The 21,157-nt window shown below is 42.1% G+C and overlaps 1 protein-coding gene across 1 annotated transcript in view; it reads left to right on the top strand.

Annotated features, from left to right (window-relative positions):
- LOC126339955 (uncharacterized) overlaps nt 1–21,157 on the top strand; it is a 284,117-nt gene that overhangs the window by 71,320 nt on the left and 191,640 nt on the right. Inside the window, exon 10 of the mRNA XM_050001678.1 lies at nt 5,909–6,041. Coding sequence (XP_049857635.1) covers nt 5,909–6,041 — 133 coding nt within the window. The remainder of the gene's footprint in view (nt 1–5,908; nt 6,042–21,157) is intronic.

The raw sequence follows: 21,157 nt of genomic DNA, 5'->3' as shown, positions 1-21,157 counted from the left end.
TGTTAATGTCTAATGTGCTCTTTTTTGTCTTTTTAAATGCTTGATTGCTTCATAGGCAATTGTCCATAAATGTAACTTTGAAGTTAGTAATGCAATGTGATCAATCCTTAACGCAATTGCCTGGCAGGTTTTTTTTTTCTCCCTCCAGAACCCATCTGGCAGCAGGGCTGGCGGGGAGTATATTTCCCCTCTGGTGCGACGCCTTCGTTTGTAAAGAAACCTTGTATTGACTGAAATATTGTATTTACTGAAAGTGTTTCACGTCAAATGACAAAATAGACGTATTCTAGTCGCCAAAGAATATTGATGTATGATTCATAAATGCATACAGAATCAGCACGTACTGTACGGAGATTATTTCAAGAGGAATTTATTGATGTTAAAGTTTCTAATTGGAGTACGATTCATTGATTGATAAATAAATTTCTTGAACAGGTACGTAAAGTACTCACAGAAGACCGTCTGGATAACATTGGGGATGCTCTGTAAAGGTCTCCTAGAAAATCAAATCGAAGCCTTTCTCAGCAAATGTGTATTGTCTGTTGCTCTGTCTGAACGGCTATAAAGTTACTGAAGTTACAGTCAACTGCAGTGTAGCAACTTAAACTTTGTAACCCTGCTAAAAGATTGCGGTTTTGTGAATGGATTTTGAATTGGATGGATGACGGAGAAATTGACCTTCACCTACCTCTCTTTTCTGACCAAATTATGCTTCCACCCAAGTGGATACGTTAAATCACAAAGTACCCGTTAATGACGTTCTGAAAAGTCTAACGTAATACACGAGGCCAACCTGCATGATCAAAAAATAGGAGTCGGTGTGCCCCTTTAGTAGTGAGATAATAACAGCTCGTATTTTTTTTACGGAAAACGTTTTATGGCCTTTTTTAGCCAGTTAGCTGAGGGAGAACGTGCTTTCGTGATCTCAGCAGGAGTCTGTGATGGCAAATATAGCGAACTTCATATTACAGGAAATTTATGACATGTTTCAAGATAGAGTTATCAGTAAAGACTTATGGCATCCTCGTTATCCCAATTTAATCCCCTGCTATTTTTATCTTTGGGTGAGCATTAAAAGAGAAAGTGTAGAAATGAAGTCCATACAGTTTAAATGACTTAAAGCTATGGATCGTGAAGAAATTGATACCATTTCTCAGAGGGAACTAGGGAGTGTAATGAGCAATTTCCTTTGTAGGTGTCAGAAATGCTTGAACAACTAAGGGGCGAAGTTTTAGCATGCCTTTACTTGATATTTACTGTTATTTTACTGTTATTTCCTAATGTTTATGTCATGTACGTTAGAAATAACTTACGCGACAAACCGTACTATATTTACTGCTGATCTCCCGCCGATCGCGCCGCGGGAACAACAGCCAGCCTCGCCGACTGACCGCACGCCGTAAAAGCGGTGGCCTTAACGATTGTAACGATTGATCACCCTGTAAATCTGTCCCAGCTTGCTGTGTGTGCTTTTTAAATTTTCATGTCACAATTGCTCATTTTCATTTGTACCCTGTTCTTAACCCTAGCATTTTACTTTGTACGTATTTTAGATATGCTTCTCTTCCCTCTTATAAATTTTTCCAATTTTTCGTTACATATAATTAACTTTATTATAATTCAGTTTACACATAAATGGCATGACTAAATAATGGAATGAAGGAGTAAAAACATCAAAAGAGTAAAAACAAATAAGGACGATTAATAAAAAGATTAATGTGTGCTGACGACTGGAATATAATTGCCATTTAAGAAGAAGAGTTGCAAAGAAATGCTTTTAAATTCAACAAAATTGGCCAAAACTATAATTACAAATTTTTTATAGAAAAGACGAAAGTAAAAGTATTCTGAGGAAGACAACAGGCGTGCTAAAATAGTAACAGAAAAGAAAATCATCGAGCAGGGAGATCTATTTAACTAAGTGAACTGCGAAATTTCCTTTCCGGGCGGGAAGGCTTGCCTGTCCCCGCACTAATCCGCCCGGCGGATGGTAATTAAGGCGGTTTTCCATTTGTTTCGGCGAAGCGGGCTGGTTCCCTTTATTCCACCTCAGTTACACTAAGCCAGCGATTGCTGTGAAAACACCTGCTCCACGTTCGCGTACACCATATTTAGTCTACCACTCAATCACGGGGGTTACACTCGTCTGGTGTGAGACGTTCCCGGGGGTTCCACTGGGGGCCGAACCGCATAATAACCCTGGGTTCGGTGTGGGGCATCGGTGAGGTGAGTGGACTGCTGTAGTCTGTTGTGGGGTTGTGTAGCCTGCGGGCTACGGCGGGGACGAAGCCTCTCCGTCGTTTCTAGGTCCCCATTTCTATACAATAAAATACAATACAATACAATACAATACGAAGAAGAAAAGAGTAAAATTTCAGGAAGCCTGTGGAAAAATTAAAATAAAATTAAAGAGAAAGACAACTAAAGAAATTCAATTAAAATTATGTAAAACACTGCCTGTCCAAGTGCTTTCACGGACCGGATGCTTAGATAACCAAAAAGGAAGACGTAAATCGAATTGTGATTTTAGAAATGAAATTCTTCAGATCAGTTAAAGGATGAAGACTAGGCTGTAAACAAGAAACGCAGATGTTACAAATAAGCTTAAAATATTTGCAATAACAGAAAAAATGGACTCATATAAGCAGAACTGGAGGAAATAAGTAGTCAGAATGGATAAAGGAAGTTAGGCCAAAAAACTTTTGTGTTATAAATCCAAAGGGGTAAGGGATATAGGTCGGCTCAGAAAACGGTTGAAACACTAGTCTGAAGTCCTTACAGATTCCTCGAATTCATGAATGTGGATGTGGTTGCTGGTAATGTATGTAAAAAAGTTTTGGCCCACACCCGCTGAATGAGAAACGTTTCAAGACAGCTACTAAACTTTCTGCAATAGATAAACAAATACTTTCACTTCTCCATAAATATATGATCATAATCAAGGCGTGAGACGTCACGGAGGACGTCAGCTCCCAATCCTTTTGCTGCTGTGTGCGTGTATGCATGTCCTGCTCCGCCGTTCTGCAGGTCTTGTGGACGTACGTAAGTCTGTAGCTTGGGTTTTCCTGCAGTCGAGGCCCACGAGACAGACCATGGCGCATACGTCACAGCACGTGACCGTGCAGGTCTTACGAGTGCCAGCAGCCGTCTGCGGTGGGGAACGAGTAAATATTTCAGACGAGTTTAATAATTCTTGATTGCACGTTTAAATGCACAGGTCAGAGGTGAGATGTCTAATGGGTACCTTTCCAAATACAGATTGATTTCCTGTGGACCCAGCTCGGAGCCGAGCGTTCGAGAAGTGTGGCTAACAAGCCCACTAGTGTGACGTGATAAGTTCATTGCAGGGCTCATATATCTCGTTGGCTCCGCCAACAGTGCTAATGACGTCTATATGCGCCCTGAGCTGCCGAACTCTTACTGCTGTGGATGAGTTGCCTACGTATCTCGGGGACTAAGGAAATTTCGAATGTTTACCACACAATACATGTGACTCTTCGAGTGCTATCATGTGCAAAATTTTTGTTTCAATAGCTTGAAACCTTTATGATGCATGGCGGTTGTTATGAGCACATAATTCCCGATGGGCAAGGGCAGAAATGTGCGTGTTGTACGCTACCATCTATCGGATATAAAAATCAGTGTGATATCGTTATGCTAGCAATCTGAAATAAAATCAATATATTATTTACATTTCAGACACTGCAATAAATGAGCTAAAATCAACGATACGCCAAGTTTACTCAATGCATTTTTATCTCTGCAAAATCTTTACAATTTCTTGCAGTTTATTACTTAATTTGATACTGTGCAATAGCTATGACAAATAACTGAAGGTTATCCAGCTAATCTATCAGACCGTAAACCTGCAAAAATCAAAATTTTTGTAGTGAATAATTTTCTTAAAATCGGATGACAAACATATCCTAGAAGTCTTCATGGGCACACAACATCTGACTGTCTCTCAGATATAAAAATCAGTTACTCGAGAAGGAAATAAGATACTGTTCCGCACCTAATTTTAAATAAATAAAATACACACGTTTCATTTGGTGCGACGCGCAAGCTAAAATCAACCATACACGAAGTTTACACAATGCGGTTTTACCTCTGGAAACTCTTTAAAATATCGGAAAAGTATTGGTTAATTTGATGCAGTGCATCAATAACAAAAAGAAATTCAGTCCTGTATCGAGAAAAATATTTGATTGTAAGCTGTGCAAAAATCAAATTTGTGATCAAAAAGTCAGTATAAATTTGAAAACTTAATAAACCACGGAATAATGTAGATAGAGAGGTAAAAATTGACACCATGCTTGGAATGACATGAGGTTTTATTAGAACAAAAAAGTTCACAAAATGTCCGACAGATGGCGCTGGACAGCAAACTGCTACCGTGACGGGTGAGAGGTACGCCGATATGTTACAGAATCGCATCGTCCCCAGCCTGGCTGATAAACACCTGCTGGAACGTACGATGTTTATGCAGAATGGGGCTCCACCCCATATTGCTAGACGCGTGAAAGATCTCTTGCGCGCGTCGTTTGGTGCTGATCGTGTGCTCAGTCGTCACTTTCGTCATGCTTGGCCTCCCAGGTCCCCAGACCTCAGTCCGTGCGATTATTGGCTTTGGGGTTACCTGAAGTCGCAAGTGTCTCGTGATCGACCGACATCTCTAGGGATGCTGAAAGACAACATCCGACGCCAATGCCTCACCATAACTCTGGACGTGCTTTACAGTGCTGTTCCCAACATTATTCCTCGACTACAGCTATTTTTGAGGAATGATGGTGGACATATTGAGCATTTCCTGTAAAGAACATTATCTTTGCTTTGTCTTACTTTGATATGCTAATTATTGCTATTCTGATCAGATGAAGCGCCATCTGTCGGATTTTTTCAACATTTGTATTTTTTAGGGTCTAATAAAACCCCATGTCATTCCAAGCATATGTGTCAATTTGTATCTCTCTATCTACATTATTCCGTGATTTATTCAGTTTTCACATTTATACTGATTTTTTATCACCTGGTATATATATTTGAAAACTGAATAAATCATGGAATAATGTATATATAATGAGAATTATATTTTGCGTGAGCTATATGGGTGTCATCTTTTTCTCCGATGATGATGGAAGCTGAAGAAATGAATTAAAATACGTGCTGTATTTGGGACTTGAAAGCAGGTCACCTTGTTTATTTAGCAGGAATGCTAGCCATACATCACCACACCACTACAGCCGACATTGCTGCATGAACTACAGAAGTCAAATCGCCTCCAAAACAGAAACTTCATATCACATCTTACTCTAATTTTCCTCTTCTCACGTCGTCAATTTTGCCGTGGTTCGTGTAGTTAGTTGTAGCGCTTCGGTGCTGAGTGGCTAGTATACCTGCCTAGCAAGCAAGGAGACACGGGTTCGAGTCTCGGTCGTGGTATAAATTTTAATTCAGTTCTTGAACTTCGACCATAATCGGGTGATTATTTTGTAGGGAGCACATTGAGCTCAAATGGGAGCGATCAAGATGGTAGTAAAACAATAAACTGGTAGCCAAGATCGCAGGAATTCTTTTTATTCCATGATTACCGGTTTCGGCGAAACTAAAACCGCCATCATTGGAACCTGTACGTGTCCTAAGGTCCGATGATGGCGGTTTTAGTCTCGCCGAAACCGGTAATCATGGTATAAGAAGAATTCCTGCAATCTTGGCTACCAGTTTATTATTTTACAAACGGGTGATGATTATTTGGAAGAAACTGGGACGCTGTCGCTCCGTGAACACAGGTAGGAGTGTTTGGCAATTAGTACAACCGTTATAATTCCGCGCTCAAAGCGGAATGCAGAGAGCATGTCTGTAGCAACGAAAGGTCTAATGATCCGGCACTGTGGCGTCGTGTCTGCAGGTCTACGGTGAGCTCGCTGACACTGGGCCCTCACGAGTCGGTGGTGCTGCAGGCGTCAGGGGAGCGGGGAGCGGCCGGCGCCCTCAGGGCGACCACCCTACTGTGCGCGGCGCTGGTCGCAGCAGTCCTCGCCGCCGGCCAATGCTAACAACAGCTGGCCGCGTCTCCAGGCGTCTCGGCAACGTCCAGTCTGGCACTCTGCGCCCCTCACATAAGCTCCAATCTGAACTCTCATTCACTACACTATAGCGTAATACCATTTAACGATACCCTTGCACCGTTCTCTTCTCTTTTTTTGCTTTTCAGGTAGTGTTAGTACTACGTCACCTCTGTTCCCCTTTAGCCCCAGGCTTCAACCCTTTGTGCGTCACATTTAGAAAAAAAAATTGGGGAACATTTTTTTTGTGATGAGTATTTACTGTATATGTTGCATCATTAGAAATTACATAGTAATTACTCAAAAAAATGCATACATAACTGTATTGTAAACTTGCCGTCGAGGAACTATGTAAAGTTGGTTCCATAACCAAGAATTTCAGTATACACTCAATAAAACTAAACACAACAGTTACTGTTCACTCACAAATGCAGTAGCACAACTCTGTTCTGCACTTCAAACAAACAGCGAGTCATGACAGCAAACGCCACTGTCATCTGTTGGCCAAACTTGGAACTACGTGAAGCGATGCCAAACGGTCTCATTGAAGCATTGGGAAGCTCAAGAAAGCCTGGAATACTTAACGATGCCATTTGGAATCGCAGACGCAGAAAGGGTTGATGACAACTGCAGATCGTTAACCATTTGAAAATTTTCCATTTTTGAAGTTACTCGTTTCTAAATTCTTGTGGATGAGGTGCTACCAACGCAATCAGCCGGACTGATGCAACACAAAACAATATTTCTTCCCGACTTTTACCTACAGTTGAATCAGACTCTTGGCTTGCAACTACATGACGACACGTTTCCACGATATTTTGGCAGGCATCCGTTCAGCCATCTTCAGACGAGTTTTATACACTGGAGACTACTGGTACATGCCACCGGCTTTCCACAGTGACAGAAAATTTCTTAAACCTTTCCGCGATATGTACCAATTTCCACCCGTTATTACGTGTAGAATCAGAAAAAAGCACTCAAAAAGTTCTCATTCAGATATTTTGTACATCATGTTACTAGAATGATCGTGCTACGCAAAAAAACATATATATATATATAATCCAACTGACACGTCATACATTCGTTTATACACCTTATATACAGGTTATAAACGAAAACCGTTCTGATAACTCTGACAGTTGAACACATGTATCGGTTCTTGTGTTGCGAAGAGTGTAGGACTGGTAAGTTTGAGTGATGGTAGTGTGGACAAAAACGAGAAAAAATGTCCAATAAATGTGGGCTCGAAACTGCTTACCTGAGGAGCTATGACGATTCGTTCATCTTCGCCTATGTGAAACACATCTCCTGTACTGAGTAAGTTTTCATAGCTGTTAAGGTACCCACTCTATAGCCCACGTTTATTGGACATTTTTTCTCGTTTTTTTTTCCAGACTACCACCACTGAAAGTTACCAACCCTACACTCTTCGCAACACAAGAACCGGTACATGTATTCAACTGTCAGAGGAATATGTATTCAACTGTCAGAGGAATCAGAACGGTTTTCGTTTATAACTTTCGACTCGTTCGTTTCCGGTACAGGGATCTTTACTTCAAATTAATACATTTCTCGTTCTCCATCATCCTAGAAAGTCTGTAACATCATCACGGAATCACTTCGGGTATACGTACATTTACGGACGCCATCTCGTTGATGATGTCGTTGTGTTTAAGGCAATAAGTAATAGCACTGAAATTCAGATGATCTGAGTTTCTAAACACCATTTCATATTTAAGTGTTTTCATGGCCCCGAAGCCAAGTGAAGCCTCTCCCAGACTGTACCGTCACAATACTGACTGTCCTTCACGACATATTTCTCTCATTCATTTTGTCACTTTTCGTCTCAATAACCGCAACGTTCTTGAAAGAGTATGAGATATGCAATATTTTGTATGTGAAATTATATTAACATCTCACATATTGTAATTTTAAGCAAATCATAGTTTTAAACGTAATTTTATTACATGTTTTATGGCAATAAACATACTTTTGATATTTTTGTTTTCTTTAGAACTTCTTTTCACAAAAATATAATAACGCCTAAGGTCTTCTTTCCTGCGCAATTTAGAACTTCCACTATGACCAAAAGGAAAAGCTTAAACTATAATTTCAGCATTAATGTATTAAAACATTTCGTTTACTCGTCTTAAGTAATAGTGACAATCTGAATAGAGCCCTGACGTGGTCGCTCTTGAGAAGAAGTGTGGCCATTGGGAGGCAAAGGAAGAAAATTCTTTTAGCTTAGGTGCAACCTTTCCGAGCCAGAAACCCCATACGAGTCTTTCTTTACTGACAGCATGCTCAGCCGTTTTAACAGTTGGCCCTGTCAGTAGTAGAATACGCTGTTAGTCGTACGGCTGAAGCCTAACAGAATACTAACTTCATGATCAAACAAATAAGTCTGGTATAAATAAGCAGCAACAAGTTCATCAAACACTTGGCTTGAAGATCATCTGAATCGTACCCTTATCACAAAGAAATTTAATTTACTAGCACGAAATGAATACAGATTAGGCAAAACAGATTAAATGTAATCTCTTTAAACCTTGCTAGTGTGCTGTTAATTGCCAAGAAGATGTGTTGTCTGATAATGTGGACATGATGCCTACCAGAATTCTAATCTTATTAACAAACAAGAAAATTACACTACTTGCAGAATGAGTGCGATAGTTACGATGAAGGGAATCGAGCCAGATAACGACATAGCCAAATCCTACCCGGCGCCGAATCCCAATCCATAGTGCTATTGTTACAACCGGACCTGAATGCAGCTCATTGCCATAAGCGTTCTACTCTACCGTGCACAAATGTAAGTGATAAACAGCGAAAACAGAACGAGCAGGCTTCTCTCGCTGAACAGTAGCAGATACATCAGCCAGTCAAAGCCCTCCTTTCCCCCTCGCCGTATTCATTATTATTATCATTTAATCAGAATTCCAACACACCATTTTCTCTCAGATATGTCAAGCAGAACACCAGTCCCTAGCAAATTCTGGTTTGCATAATATCTTTATTTCTCCTATCAGATTACCAATAAATATAGAAAGCTCGCCTGAGAGTCGCTGCATGTCTTGGGGGGGGGGGGGGTGGCATACTGAGCATGCATTATGTTTAAAATGCTGCTGTTGCATTGCGCTTGCAGATTCCTTAATTTACAGAAACTAGTAGACCGAGTTACACTTTCTGCTGCTCAAACACAACTGACTGGCACCTGTATCTTCACCACTGTGACCCATCGCACAACGGGTACACCCAATACTCTAAATACTCTACATTCGGAATGTGAAACAACATCAACAAGAACCAATTAAAAAACCGGAACCACAACAAAGAATAAGCAAAGATAAGTCAGAATCGTTTGTAGTAACACCCCACCTAAAATGCCTTTTGATGAACTTTGCGGAAGCAGTATCTATGTCTTACTCTACCATTATTTGTACTGAAATATCCAGCTTTTGATTTGCAGCTCCTTGTATTGGCAGTGCTTGGAGTTAAAATTTTTGGGATTTGGGGTCCGCCAGTTAGGCAAAACACCGTTTTTCTCAGTACCCAAACATGTTCCGGCACCACTGTGCCATCATCCGTAGGTTTTCGTTTTTATTTATTCTCTACATTTGGTGAGCATCAATTTTCTGGACCACTTTTCTGTTAATTATTCCAGGTAGTTTGTCATATTTTCGTGTGGCAAGCACTTCCAATCTTCCGCAGCATACTGAGATGTTCTGACGCATACGTAGCTATAACAAGTATTTTCCACAAATAACGTAGTAAAACGCTTTTCACTACATCAGAACAAACTGACCATTCAGGAAAACTTCCATATATAGAAGGCAACAGCGGAAGGAAAACAGGTTCAAAAATGGTTCAAATGGCTCTGAGCACTATGGGACTTAACTTCTGAGGTCATCAGTCCCCTAGAACTTAGAACTACTTAAACATAACTAACCTAAGGACATCACACACATCCATGCCCGAGGCAGGATTCTAACCTGCGACCGTAGCGGTTGCGCGGCTCCAGAGTGTAACGTCTAGAACCTCTCGGCCACTCCGGCCGGCGGAAAACAGGTCTTAAACGAATACACTACACTCTGCAAGGGCACACTATTTAACACATTAAAGGAACTTTACAATTAAAAACAGCACAGACAGATAAAGTTTGTGTTCCCAGAATGAGATTTTCACTCTGCAGCGGAGTGTGCGCTGATATGAAACTTCCTGGCAGATTAAACCTGTGTGCCCGACCGAGACTCAAACTCGGAAGCTTTGCCTTTCGCGGGCAAGTGCTCTACCATCTGAACTACCGAAGCACGACTCACGCCCGGTACTCACAGCTTTACTTCTGCCAGTATCTCGTCTCCTACCTTCCAAACTTTACAGAAGCTCTTCTGCGAAACTTTCAGAACTAGCACTCCTGAAAGAAAGGATACTGCGGAGAATCGTGCTTCCGTAGCTCAAATGGTAGAGCACTTGCCCGCAAAAGGCAAAGGTCCCGAGTTCGAGTCTCGGTCGGGCACACAGTTTTAATCTGCCAGGAAGCTTCAAAGTTTGTGTTGTTTTTATTTGTAAAGTTCCTTTAATGTGTTAAATTGTGTGCCCTTGCAGAGTGTAGTGTATTCGTTTAAGACCTGTTTTCCTTCCGCTATTGCCTTCTGTATATGGAAGTTTTCCTCAATGGTCAGTTTGTTCTGGTGTAGTGAAAAGCGTTTTACTACGTTATTTGTGGAAAATACTTGTTATAGCTACGTGTGCATCATAACATCTCGGCATGATGCGGAGAATGGAAGTGCTTGCCACACGAAAACTTGACAAGTTACCTGTAATAATTAACACAAAAGTGGTCCAGAAAATTGATGCTCACCAAATGTAAAGAACAAATAAAAACGAAAACCCACTGATGATGGCACAGTGGTGCCGAAACATGTTTGGGTACTGAGGAAAGCGATGTTTTGCGTAACTGGCGGACCTCAAATCCCAAAAATTGTAGTGAAATAGGTAGGCCACGATTTGTTCCAGGACAGGGAAACCAACGTCAATGGATCAAGGTATAAGACACACCACGTCTGAGCAATGTTGTGCAACACCATAATCAAACGTATCCTCCAGTTCGCGAGTACCTAGGAAGAAGTTTTGTGTGTCCTCCACTCTTGAGCACCCACGACGAAGTACTTTCGCGAAGGGTATCACGGCTTGACCAGCTCACACAGAGAATGTTTGCGCCAGTAAATCAGGAGCCAGTACCTCTTAACGTGCTATTTTACCGTTTAACGTAATCTTACATGAGCTACTGTTTTGAGAAAGTAATTAATATTTCAGGTTGGCTTGGTACAAGAGTGAATCTATTTTCCAAAGTGTTTTGAATTTAAGAAGCAGTTTCTTTATTAAGTATCACATACGCAATTGAAATGCAGGGCTGTCATTCGTTGGATCAGTTTTTGACAGACTCTGCGTTTTAAGCACGCAAGACCACCCACACGGTTGAATTCTATCACCCGCATGCGATCAGCTATTGAGCATGGCGTGGCGCCAACCTAGCATCAACTTGCCTCACGACGCATTCCACCTGGTCATTCACAGAAAGCTGATGTAGTCCCTGAAATCCTCGGCAAACATCCCTGGCCAATACTTTTCCACTTAAGACACAAAGGAATTAAAGACGCTGACTGCGAGTGGGCATTGGTTTAAATAAATGGGGAGGATTTAAAAATTTGTGTTGACCGAGATTCGAACCCGGGCGTCCTGCTTACCAGGTAGATGCTGTGAACACCTTCTCTCAGTATGTTCGTTATTGTTCGTTGCATTAGTTCAGGGCGGACGTCCTATGACACCTGTTCAAGTTCGTCGTTGATCCGTTCACTCCGTTTTCTTTTTAATATATTTATTACAGTTCATTACAGAGGGTAGCTTACCCTCTGAGCGAACACGCTGAGCTACCGTGTCCGCATCACTAAGCCATCCCGTCACAGTGATTATCGTGACTGCATGGACCACCCTAGCACGCCATCCATCACTCCCAAATACTCAACCAATCCACATGCTAGTACCCCTTGCCCATTATACTCATATTCCTGGTATTTCGCCCATCCCTATAAGGGTTCAGGCCTAGTATGCAGCCGGCCGGAGTGGCCGTGCGGTTCTAGGCGCTACAGTCTGGAGCCGAGCGACCGCTTCGGTCGCAGGTTCGATTTCTGCCTTGGGCATGGATGTGTGTGATGTCCTTAGGTTAGTTAGGTTTAATGAGTTCTAAGTTCTAGGTGACTGATGACCTCAGAAGTCGCATAGTGATCAGAGCCGTTTGAACCAAGCCTAGTATGCATCCGCACTGAAGAGATCACTGGTCTCACCTTAATTAAACATATATGTTATAATAAATTTTTAAACAGCTGACCAGTTGCAATGGATAAAGATTTCTTTACCTAGGTTTCGACAAATATAAATTTGTCTTCTTCAGAAGGTGGCCTAAGGACAATGAACATCATAGCTTACATTAGAAAAGTATGAAACTTAGGTCATGAATAGATTTTAACACAAATTAGAGAGCTCTTGCATTACAGAAATATGAGAACGACGACTGGTACTTACAATTTTACATTAGTAACGACTAATGTACCATCGCCGTTTTTATAAATGTCGGCATAGATCCATTTGTCAAAAATGAAATATAGCCCTAGAATTAGGGTTTGTCACGTAAATATAAATTAGTACATGGATCTTGCAGAGCTCACAACCGACTGAGTGTAATCGGCGAGCGTAGTTACTCTGAGACCAGGGCAGGTGGCGCTCGTGACGCGAACTATGTGCCACTGGTGTACAAAGGCAACGTGTAAATAATCATTATTAATAACGTCCTTAGATAAAGTAACAATAAAAAGAAGGAAGGCGTTTAACACTGCCGTTATAACAGTATGGGAGCATTGGTACAATTAATATAGTTATACATCAAAAAAGCAGGTGGCGCTTACGCCGATAGAGTTACGCACAGTGGCATATACAGCCACAATATAAAAATTACATTACTATATTAGTGAAGCCCACAAACGGTATATATCTCAGAACTTTAAAATTGACAACAATGGCTCTTAAGACTTCTGTTCTTTCGGACATGTCTCCTTAAATATGTGTTGTATTCCTTTAATTAGAGTACTTGACATGACTTGGGATCTATCTTCTCATACTGCTCTTACTTTTGGTAGAAAGATACTAATAGCAGAACTTACAGTCAAACCTGAGATTCTTAAATATATTGAAACATCGGACTTGACACTATCATGACAGAGTCACATTCTGCATTAACGTGCTTAGAAGTACTGTTTTTGTGTGCTTAAAGGTTGACTGTCTCATAAGAGGAAGAGAAGTTGGTGACAGGCTCATGTAGGAGGCAGTGTGCAACTGGACGAATAAGTACGAACATATTGCATATGTAGAATTCTATTCCAACAGGTAAGCATGCACGTTACAGCTCGTTGCAACAGGAAACTGCAGTTTGGATATGACGACCGTGGTAAGACTGGCGTGCATCGCAGAAAGTTTGTTGTGACAATGCTTCACGTAACAGTACATAGCATTATCATCGTTAAGTGTGTGTTTGTGGGTGGGTGGATGGGTGGGTTGGTGGGTGGATAGGTGGATAGGTGTGTGTGTGTGTGTGTGTGTGTGTGTGTGTGTGTGTGTGTGTGTGTTGTCTGTGGTGTAGTGTACGTGAGCAGAGGTGAATTTCGAATGGAATGTAGTAAAAATAAAAGTTAAAAAAGACCGTGCTATCACCTTCAACGACTGTTCATCCATAGCCGGATGCGAAATAGAACGTAAATGACAGCTGTAACGCTCTGTGTTAGCCTGTGACTAATTTACCATACATATGTTCACAGAAAAAGGAGACAAACGAACCTAAAGACTAACATTAAACGCCAGTGTCAATTGTTGATCACTGCAGAAAGTAACCCAACTCTCAAATAAAAATGAGGCAGGACATGTATGCTTCATGCATAAGATGAATACTGGAACACGATTCAAAGCTACGTGAAGAGATTTTCAGAGAAGCTCCTATGTTCAGCATTCCCTTCATTCACAAGACAGTAAACATTTATCAAATTAGTCTACTTTTCTGCTAAACAGGAAATGAATACATGCTATATATAGAAAGGTTTGCGGTATGCTATCTCTAATCACACTCGACATGAAATGTAAGCGTTGTATGGGGTATGCAATCCGATATTACTTACATCACCAGCATAATGCTAAACGAGCGAGTGCAATGTTATTTCTACATGTGTTACAACTGAGCACAATATCTGCGTATAAGCCGAATGATCAGAATGTTTGGTCACTGTACTGCAACGGAATACCGTTACAATGAGATAAATGAGAAATGCCGATCAACTGTTTATATTTACTTTTTAGAGGATCACCTAAACAAGACCGAAATATTTCATTTCTTTACTCTGATTCTCGGCACATACCACATTAAAATGACAGAGCGCAAATTTCCAGCGAAATGACCAAGTCTCGTAAAATCGACTGAGTAATTACTCTAATACAATAAGCAGAAAATCACCTAAAGTACGGCGGCCGTTGTTTTCTCTTGTAAAAAATTAAAAGACTATCACCAATAATTTTTGTTGTCTATAGTTATATTAGTTGAAACTTTACTGTGTATTTCTGTGCTTGTGTGATCACGAGTAAAACGTAATGCTTCAATATTACTGGCATTTGAAACAAAAACTTTCTTATTGGCACATATAACCAGACAATTCCCTCGCGTGGCACTTTGGACGTTCTTAATAAATTATTGATTTGTAATTTGTCTCATTATTTTAAGCAGTGATAAGCTGAGCAGCATAATTCTGTAGTATCAGAGTACCTTCTCGATGTTTTGGATAGAAATAATTTTTTTTTATAGACAAATGTTGGGTCAGGCGCTTAGAACGATTAAAAATTGCCACTCATCATTTATATTTTTTATATTTCTCCGATCACCTTAACAACAAAGATGAGGAAAGCCACATAACCATGCAAGAAGCAGTCATTTATAACTCGAAACAGCCACGAAACTACTTGTTTGTGGGAATTTATCCTTTTATTACGATAAGTAGGTCGTTAACTGAAAAGTACAGAAGAGAAAGTAAACCAAATGTGGTGTGAAGTGCGTAGCAATAAAAAGCAGCTGATGGAACATCGTTATCTCAAAAAGAAAATCTGATCACTGTTGCAAGGTCGTAAAACTGTATAACCTAATGGTTGTTATGGAAGGTACACAGTATGTCTTATTGCAACATATTTGCGATTTCTAAACGAATTTTAGAAGTATTAACGGAGCTTTACACTAAGGTGACATAAGTCATGGGATAGAGATAACCAAATACACGGATGGCCGTAGTACCGCATGCACAGGGTATAAAAGGGCAGTGCTTCTGTGGAGCTACATCTACACTCAGGTGATCATGACCGTACGACGGGAATTAACAAACGTTGAACTCGAAATGGTAGGCGCATTGGGCATTCATTTTCATAAATCTTCCAAGAATTCAATATTCCGAGATCCGCAGCGTCAGGAGTGCCCCGACAATACAACATCTCTGGTATTACCTCTTATCAAAGACATCGCAGTAGCCAACGGCGTTCACTTAACCATCAAGAGCACTGGCGTTTGCGTACAATTTTCAGTACTAACAGACAAGCAACACTGCTTGTAATAAGTGCAGAACCAATCTGGGACGTACGACGAACGTATCCGTTAGGATAGTGCGGTGGAATCTAGCTTTAACGGGCTAAGACAGCAGACGAGCGAAGCGAGTGCCTTTGCTAACAATACGTTACCTCTTTCAGTGCCTCTACTAAGCTGATGACCACATCTGTTGGATCCTAGACAAACGGATAAACATGGTGTAGTCAGATGGTCGAGATTTTAGTTGCTAAGCGCTTATGGTAAGGTTCGTGAGTGGCGCAGACCCCACGAATCCGTCGATCTACACTAATGCTCATAAATTAAGGATAATGTTGGTAAATGGCGAAACAACGCTGTGGTGGGCGGTTTTCGGGTTTAAATCACCGCGGGGTTGACCATGCGGTGCATCTGACCTGCGGTTATCGTACGATGGCACTTACAGCAGTCCGCATACGCAGAGGTGTGTTGGTGCATGTCAGAGTGCGGTGCAGCGAGTAAGTGTGCAGACGTTTCCAGACGTGCTAATGGTGACTGGGTGTTGAAAATGGCTCAAAGAACCCATATTGATGACGTTATGAGGGGTAGAATACTAAGGCGACTTAAGGCTGCTCAAACACAGTAGGTCGTAGCACTGGCCCTCCGTGTGCCACAAAGTGTGATCTCAAGGTTATGGCAACGATTTCATCAGAAAGGAAACGTGTCCAGGCGCTACAGTACAGGACATCCACAGAGTACAACACCACAAGAAAACCAATATCTCACGATCAGTACCCGCAGACGGCGACGGAGTATCGCAGGCAGACTTCCTCCGGACCTTTCCGCAGCCACTGGAACAGTTATCTCCAGACACACAGTCTACAGACGACTGAACAGACATGGTTTATTCGCCGGGAAACCTACAAGGTGCATTCCACTGACCCCTGCTCACAGGAGAGCCCGTAAAGCCTGGTGTCAAGAACACAGTACTTGGTCATTTGAACAGTGGTCCCAAGTTATGTGCACGGACGAGTCCTGGTATAGTCTGGACGGTGATTCTCGTCGGGGTTTCATCTGGCGTGAACCAGGACTAGATACCAACCCCTTAATGTCCTTGAAAGGGACCTGTATGGAGGTCGTGGTTTGATGGTGTGGGGTGGGATTACGATTGGTGCACGTACATCTCTGCATGTCTTTGACAGAGTAACAGTAACAGTTCAGGTGTATCGGAACGTCATTTTGCACCAGTATGTCCGCCTTTTCAGGGGTGCTGTGGGTCCCACCTTCCTCCTGATGGATGATAACGCACGGCACCACCGAGCTGCAAATTGTGGCGGAGCACCTTGAGACAGAAGATATCAGGCGAATGGAGTGGTCTGCCTCTTCTCCAGATCTAAATCCCATGGATCCCGTCTGGGATGCTGTCGGTCGACGTATCGCTACACGTCTGCAAACCCCTCAGATACTTCAGGAGCTCCGACAGGCACTGGTGCAAGAATGGGAGGCTTTACCGCATCAGCTGCTCGACCATCTGATCCAGAGTATGCCAACCCGTTGTGCAGCCTGTGTACATGTGCTTGGGGAATGTATCCCATATTGATGTCGGGGTACATGCGCAAGAAATAGTGGAGTTTTGCAGCACATGTGTTTCGGGACGGTTTGCTCAACTTATCACCAATACCGTGGACTTACAGATATGTGTCACGTGTGTTCCCTATGTGCCAATGCTATTAGCGCTAGTTTTGTGTAGTGCCACATTGTGTGGCACCACATTCTGCAATTATTCTTAATTTATGAGCATGTGTGTAAGTTGACAACGACGCATTGTGCAAGTTAGTGGTGGCTCCATGCCGGACTAGGCTGTGTTTACATCGAACTGAGTGGCTGCTCTGGATGTTCAGCTACTTGGAGACCGTTCGCAACCAACCGCGGGCGTCGTGTTGCCAAAAATCGATGGAATTTTTGTGGATGGCAATGTCACGGGGTCACAGTTGTAATTCCAGAGAACGAATTGGTCACCCACATCATCCGACATTAATCTCATCCAACATCTGCGGGACGTAATGGTGAGATCTGTTCGTGCACAAAATTCTGCACTGGCAACACTTTCCCAATTACGGACGGCTATGGAGACAGCATGGCTCAGTATTTCTGCAGAGGACTGGCACCAACTTGTTGAGTCCATGATACGTCGAGTTGAGGCACTACGCCGGGAAAAAGGAGATCCAACATGAAATTAGGAGATATCCTGTGGCTTTTGTCTATTCAGTGTAATTAGATGGTTCAAATGGCACTGACCGCTATGGGCTTAACATCTAAGGTCATCAGTCCCCTAGAACTTAGAACTACTTAAACCTAACTAACCCAAAGACATCACACACATCCATGCCCGAGGCAGGATTCGAACCTGCGACCGTAGCGGTGACGCGGTTCCAGACTGAAGCGCCTAGAACCGCACGGCCACACCGCCCGGCTAGTGTAACTAGAGAGAAGCTACTTGGAAAGAAGCAACTGCTTCGACAAACTTCCATCGGACAGTTGCAAGTGTTTCTGAAGCCATAGCTCCATTAATAAGAATATATCGATAGAAAACGCGGAGAAGATACACTGAGCTATTTACCTTCGTAAAGAAAACTGTATGAGAGCAATAACCGCGTCAAGGATAAAAGTAATTTCGTCAGAATTATTAGAATTTGGTAGGTAAGACACGTCCTACACAATCATCTGCTACTGTTACACTCGTATTCGTGGCTGCCGTCAACTCTTAGACAATGTGAATTGTAAAGAACTTTCAGCCTGAGGTGTGCAACAGTTTCAGGGTCGGAAGGCGTCCACTTTAACAGAATACTCGAGATAATAATAGCTGCTCGATAAGGCGTGTATATATATTCACCGCGGAAGCGCGAGGTTTGTAAATTAAGTAGGGGCCCGCCTTGTTATCTGGGAGCCCCATGTAAATTTATTCTAATGACGGAGCCGTGTTGCTGCGAGCAACAGTTCGCCGGCAGCGCTGGCCAACACAAATCGGCCTCAGCAGCGTAAAAAACCAGCTGTCAGCGAGCAGAAGGGGGCGTGCCCTGCAGAGGGACACGCCACTGTATTTCAGAGCAACGACGTCTGCGGCAACGTCCGCTTGCTGGGCACTGGAATCGCGCACGCCACCCTCTAAAGCTACGCCTGCATTATTCCGGGCTCAAATAACCGTCTTTTCACTTTAGCATACCTATATTTGGCACATCGTATACCACGGAAGAGCTTGTGGATTCTATGGAATCTGGTAGCCCAACTGTAAGGGGTTGAAACGTCCCGTTAGAAAAATTATTACAAGACTGTGCTTAAACTGAAACACAATATTTTTTAGCGCAACGCAATCTGACTTTCAAAAATCCCTACGAAAGAATGGCCCTGAGTAACATTAACCTATACGTTTCACAAATCACTTACCTCACAAAAATCTTCGTTACTCAAGCTACTGCAATACAGCGAGCACCACTACTGCCAGCTAAATAAAATATTCAAACTACTGAAGGCACTAACTACTGACAGGCATAGTTAGCAAATGAAAGATTTTAATACAGAACAGACAATGTATTTACCTTAATATTCATAATATATAAATCAGTTCGTGACACCAATTCTTACAAATTTCAAAACTCCGCCATCTCTCTACCCACGTCCACCACTGCTGGCGGCTCACCTCCAACTGCGCAACGCTACGCGCTGTTAGCATCCAGCTGCCGCTGCCCAACACTACAATGGCATACAACAATGCAAACTAAACACAGACTGCGCACGGCACAGCCAGTGATTTTTATACAGAGCGCTACGTAGTGGCGGCGTTACCAATAAAAAAATAAACAGCCTACTTACAGGGTGTTTTCATTGAAGTATGAAGGTTATTCCGTACATAATATCTTACTTTTATATGTGTTGACTTTATGCCTGAACCAGATTATCGTAATGTAGAACTAATTTTTGAATCTTGTTGATTTTCTGTTGGTTTCGCAGTCCTGTGCCAGATAGCAGCGACAATCGCCAAGATTTGAGCTCCCAGAGTTTTCCGCCACTCAGCGCTCCGGCTTCCCCCACCACCACTTTATTCTGAGTAGGTATGTGAGTGAGACAGCTATATGCTAAGGCTGTACATGCAGGATACTTAGCAAGGGATGTTTGCAACACAGTGCAACTACTTCTAAGAGGCGATAACTGCAGCACACTTTTATAAAAAGCAACACATTTCTATTTTAGAATATGTAATATATGTCCCCCTACGGTACATGATACAGTCAAAGACATGGACTGACACAGATTAAAATCTGTTAAACTCAATTGTTGTTGGGACTTCCTCACTTTTATGACTGAAGAAAAAGAACGTGCATGTGTTGAACCAAATGCTGAAATAACTGTAGCCGTTTGTCCACACAATCGAGATTATTGCTCTACGGTAAAATTTTATAAAAGTCTTTAAGTCCCTAGATTGGACGAACAGGTCACTGAGCTGGCTATGTCTATCCACTCAAACTGAAGTAATGAGGTACCTTAGCAGACAAAAAGAGAGAATGGTCTGACAGATAAATCAAAATTCGTCTTCACTTGTGCAATGTCTTGGAATCTCTTTGAGAAACCATGATGAAATGTTTAAATTACTGAAATGTAGTCAGCCATGTCTGGTCCGCAAATGACTGGCTCGAGTCCGTCGTATCTGTTATCAAATGGTTCTCCCCTTACACTAAGACACTCAATGAATTAAAATAATTGGTGATGTCAGCCATAAAAGATTTCGTCACTACACTACTTATCATTAACTCACTCTTTTACCAAATGCCCATCTCAAGTTCGGCGTCGTCGGATCTGTCGTTTGTCAGAAGATACGTGCATCGTACATTGTTTTTGGCTGGTGTTCTAATAACGTTCTAGTGACAGTATAATGAAAAGGATAGTTGCTACTCACCATAAAGCGGAGATGCTGAGTCACAGAAAGGCACAACAAAATGACTGTCTGAAAGTTAGATTTCGCCCAACGAGGCCCTGTGGCAAAAACAGACAACATACAGACACGGACACATCACGCAAACGCAACTAAGACACACGACCACGGTCCAGCTACCAGATACTTCGTACATGTGTGTGTGTGAGTTGCGTTTGCGGGATGTTTGCGTGTGTGTATATTGTCTGTTTCTGACAAAGGCCTTGTTGGCCGAAAGCTATCTTTCCGACAGTCTTTTTGTTGTGCCTTTATGCGACTCAGCATCTCCGCTTTATGGTAAGTAGCAACTATCCTTTTCGTTATACTGTTACATTCCATCCTGAATTTTCCATTGTTTGGTGGTCTAGTGAGTGTTTTTCCAGCTCGTAGTAGTGTGATGGCCTATTAAGCACCTTACATAGCATTTAAACAAACACATATTGTCATGTGGGATAGTACTATGACAATGATTGTTAGTGGCTATTT

This window comes from Schistocerca gregaria, chromosome 1, assembly GCF_023897955.1.
Source record: "Schistocerca gregaria isolate iqSchGreg1 chromosome 1, iqSchGreg1.2, whole genome shotgun sequence".
NCBI lineage: Eukaryota > Metazoa > Arthropoda > Insecta > Orthoptera > Acrididae > Schistocerca > Schistocerca gregaria.
Note: the sequence above shows the minus strand (reverse complement) of the source record. Positions and strands in the feature narration are given on the sequence as shown.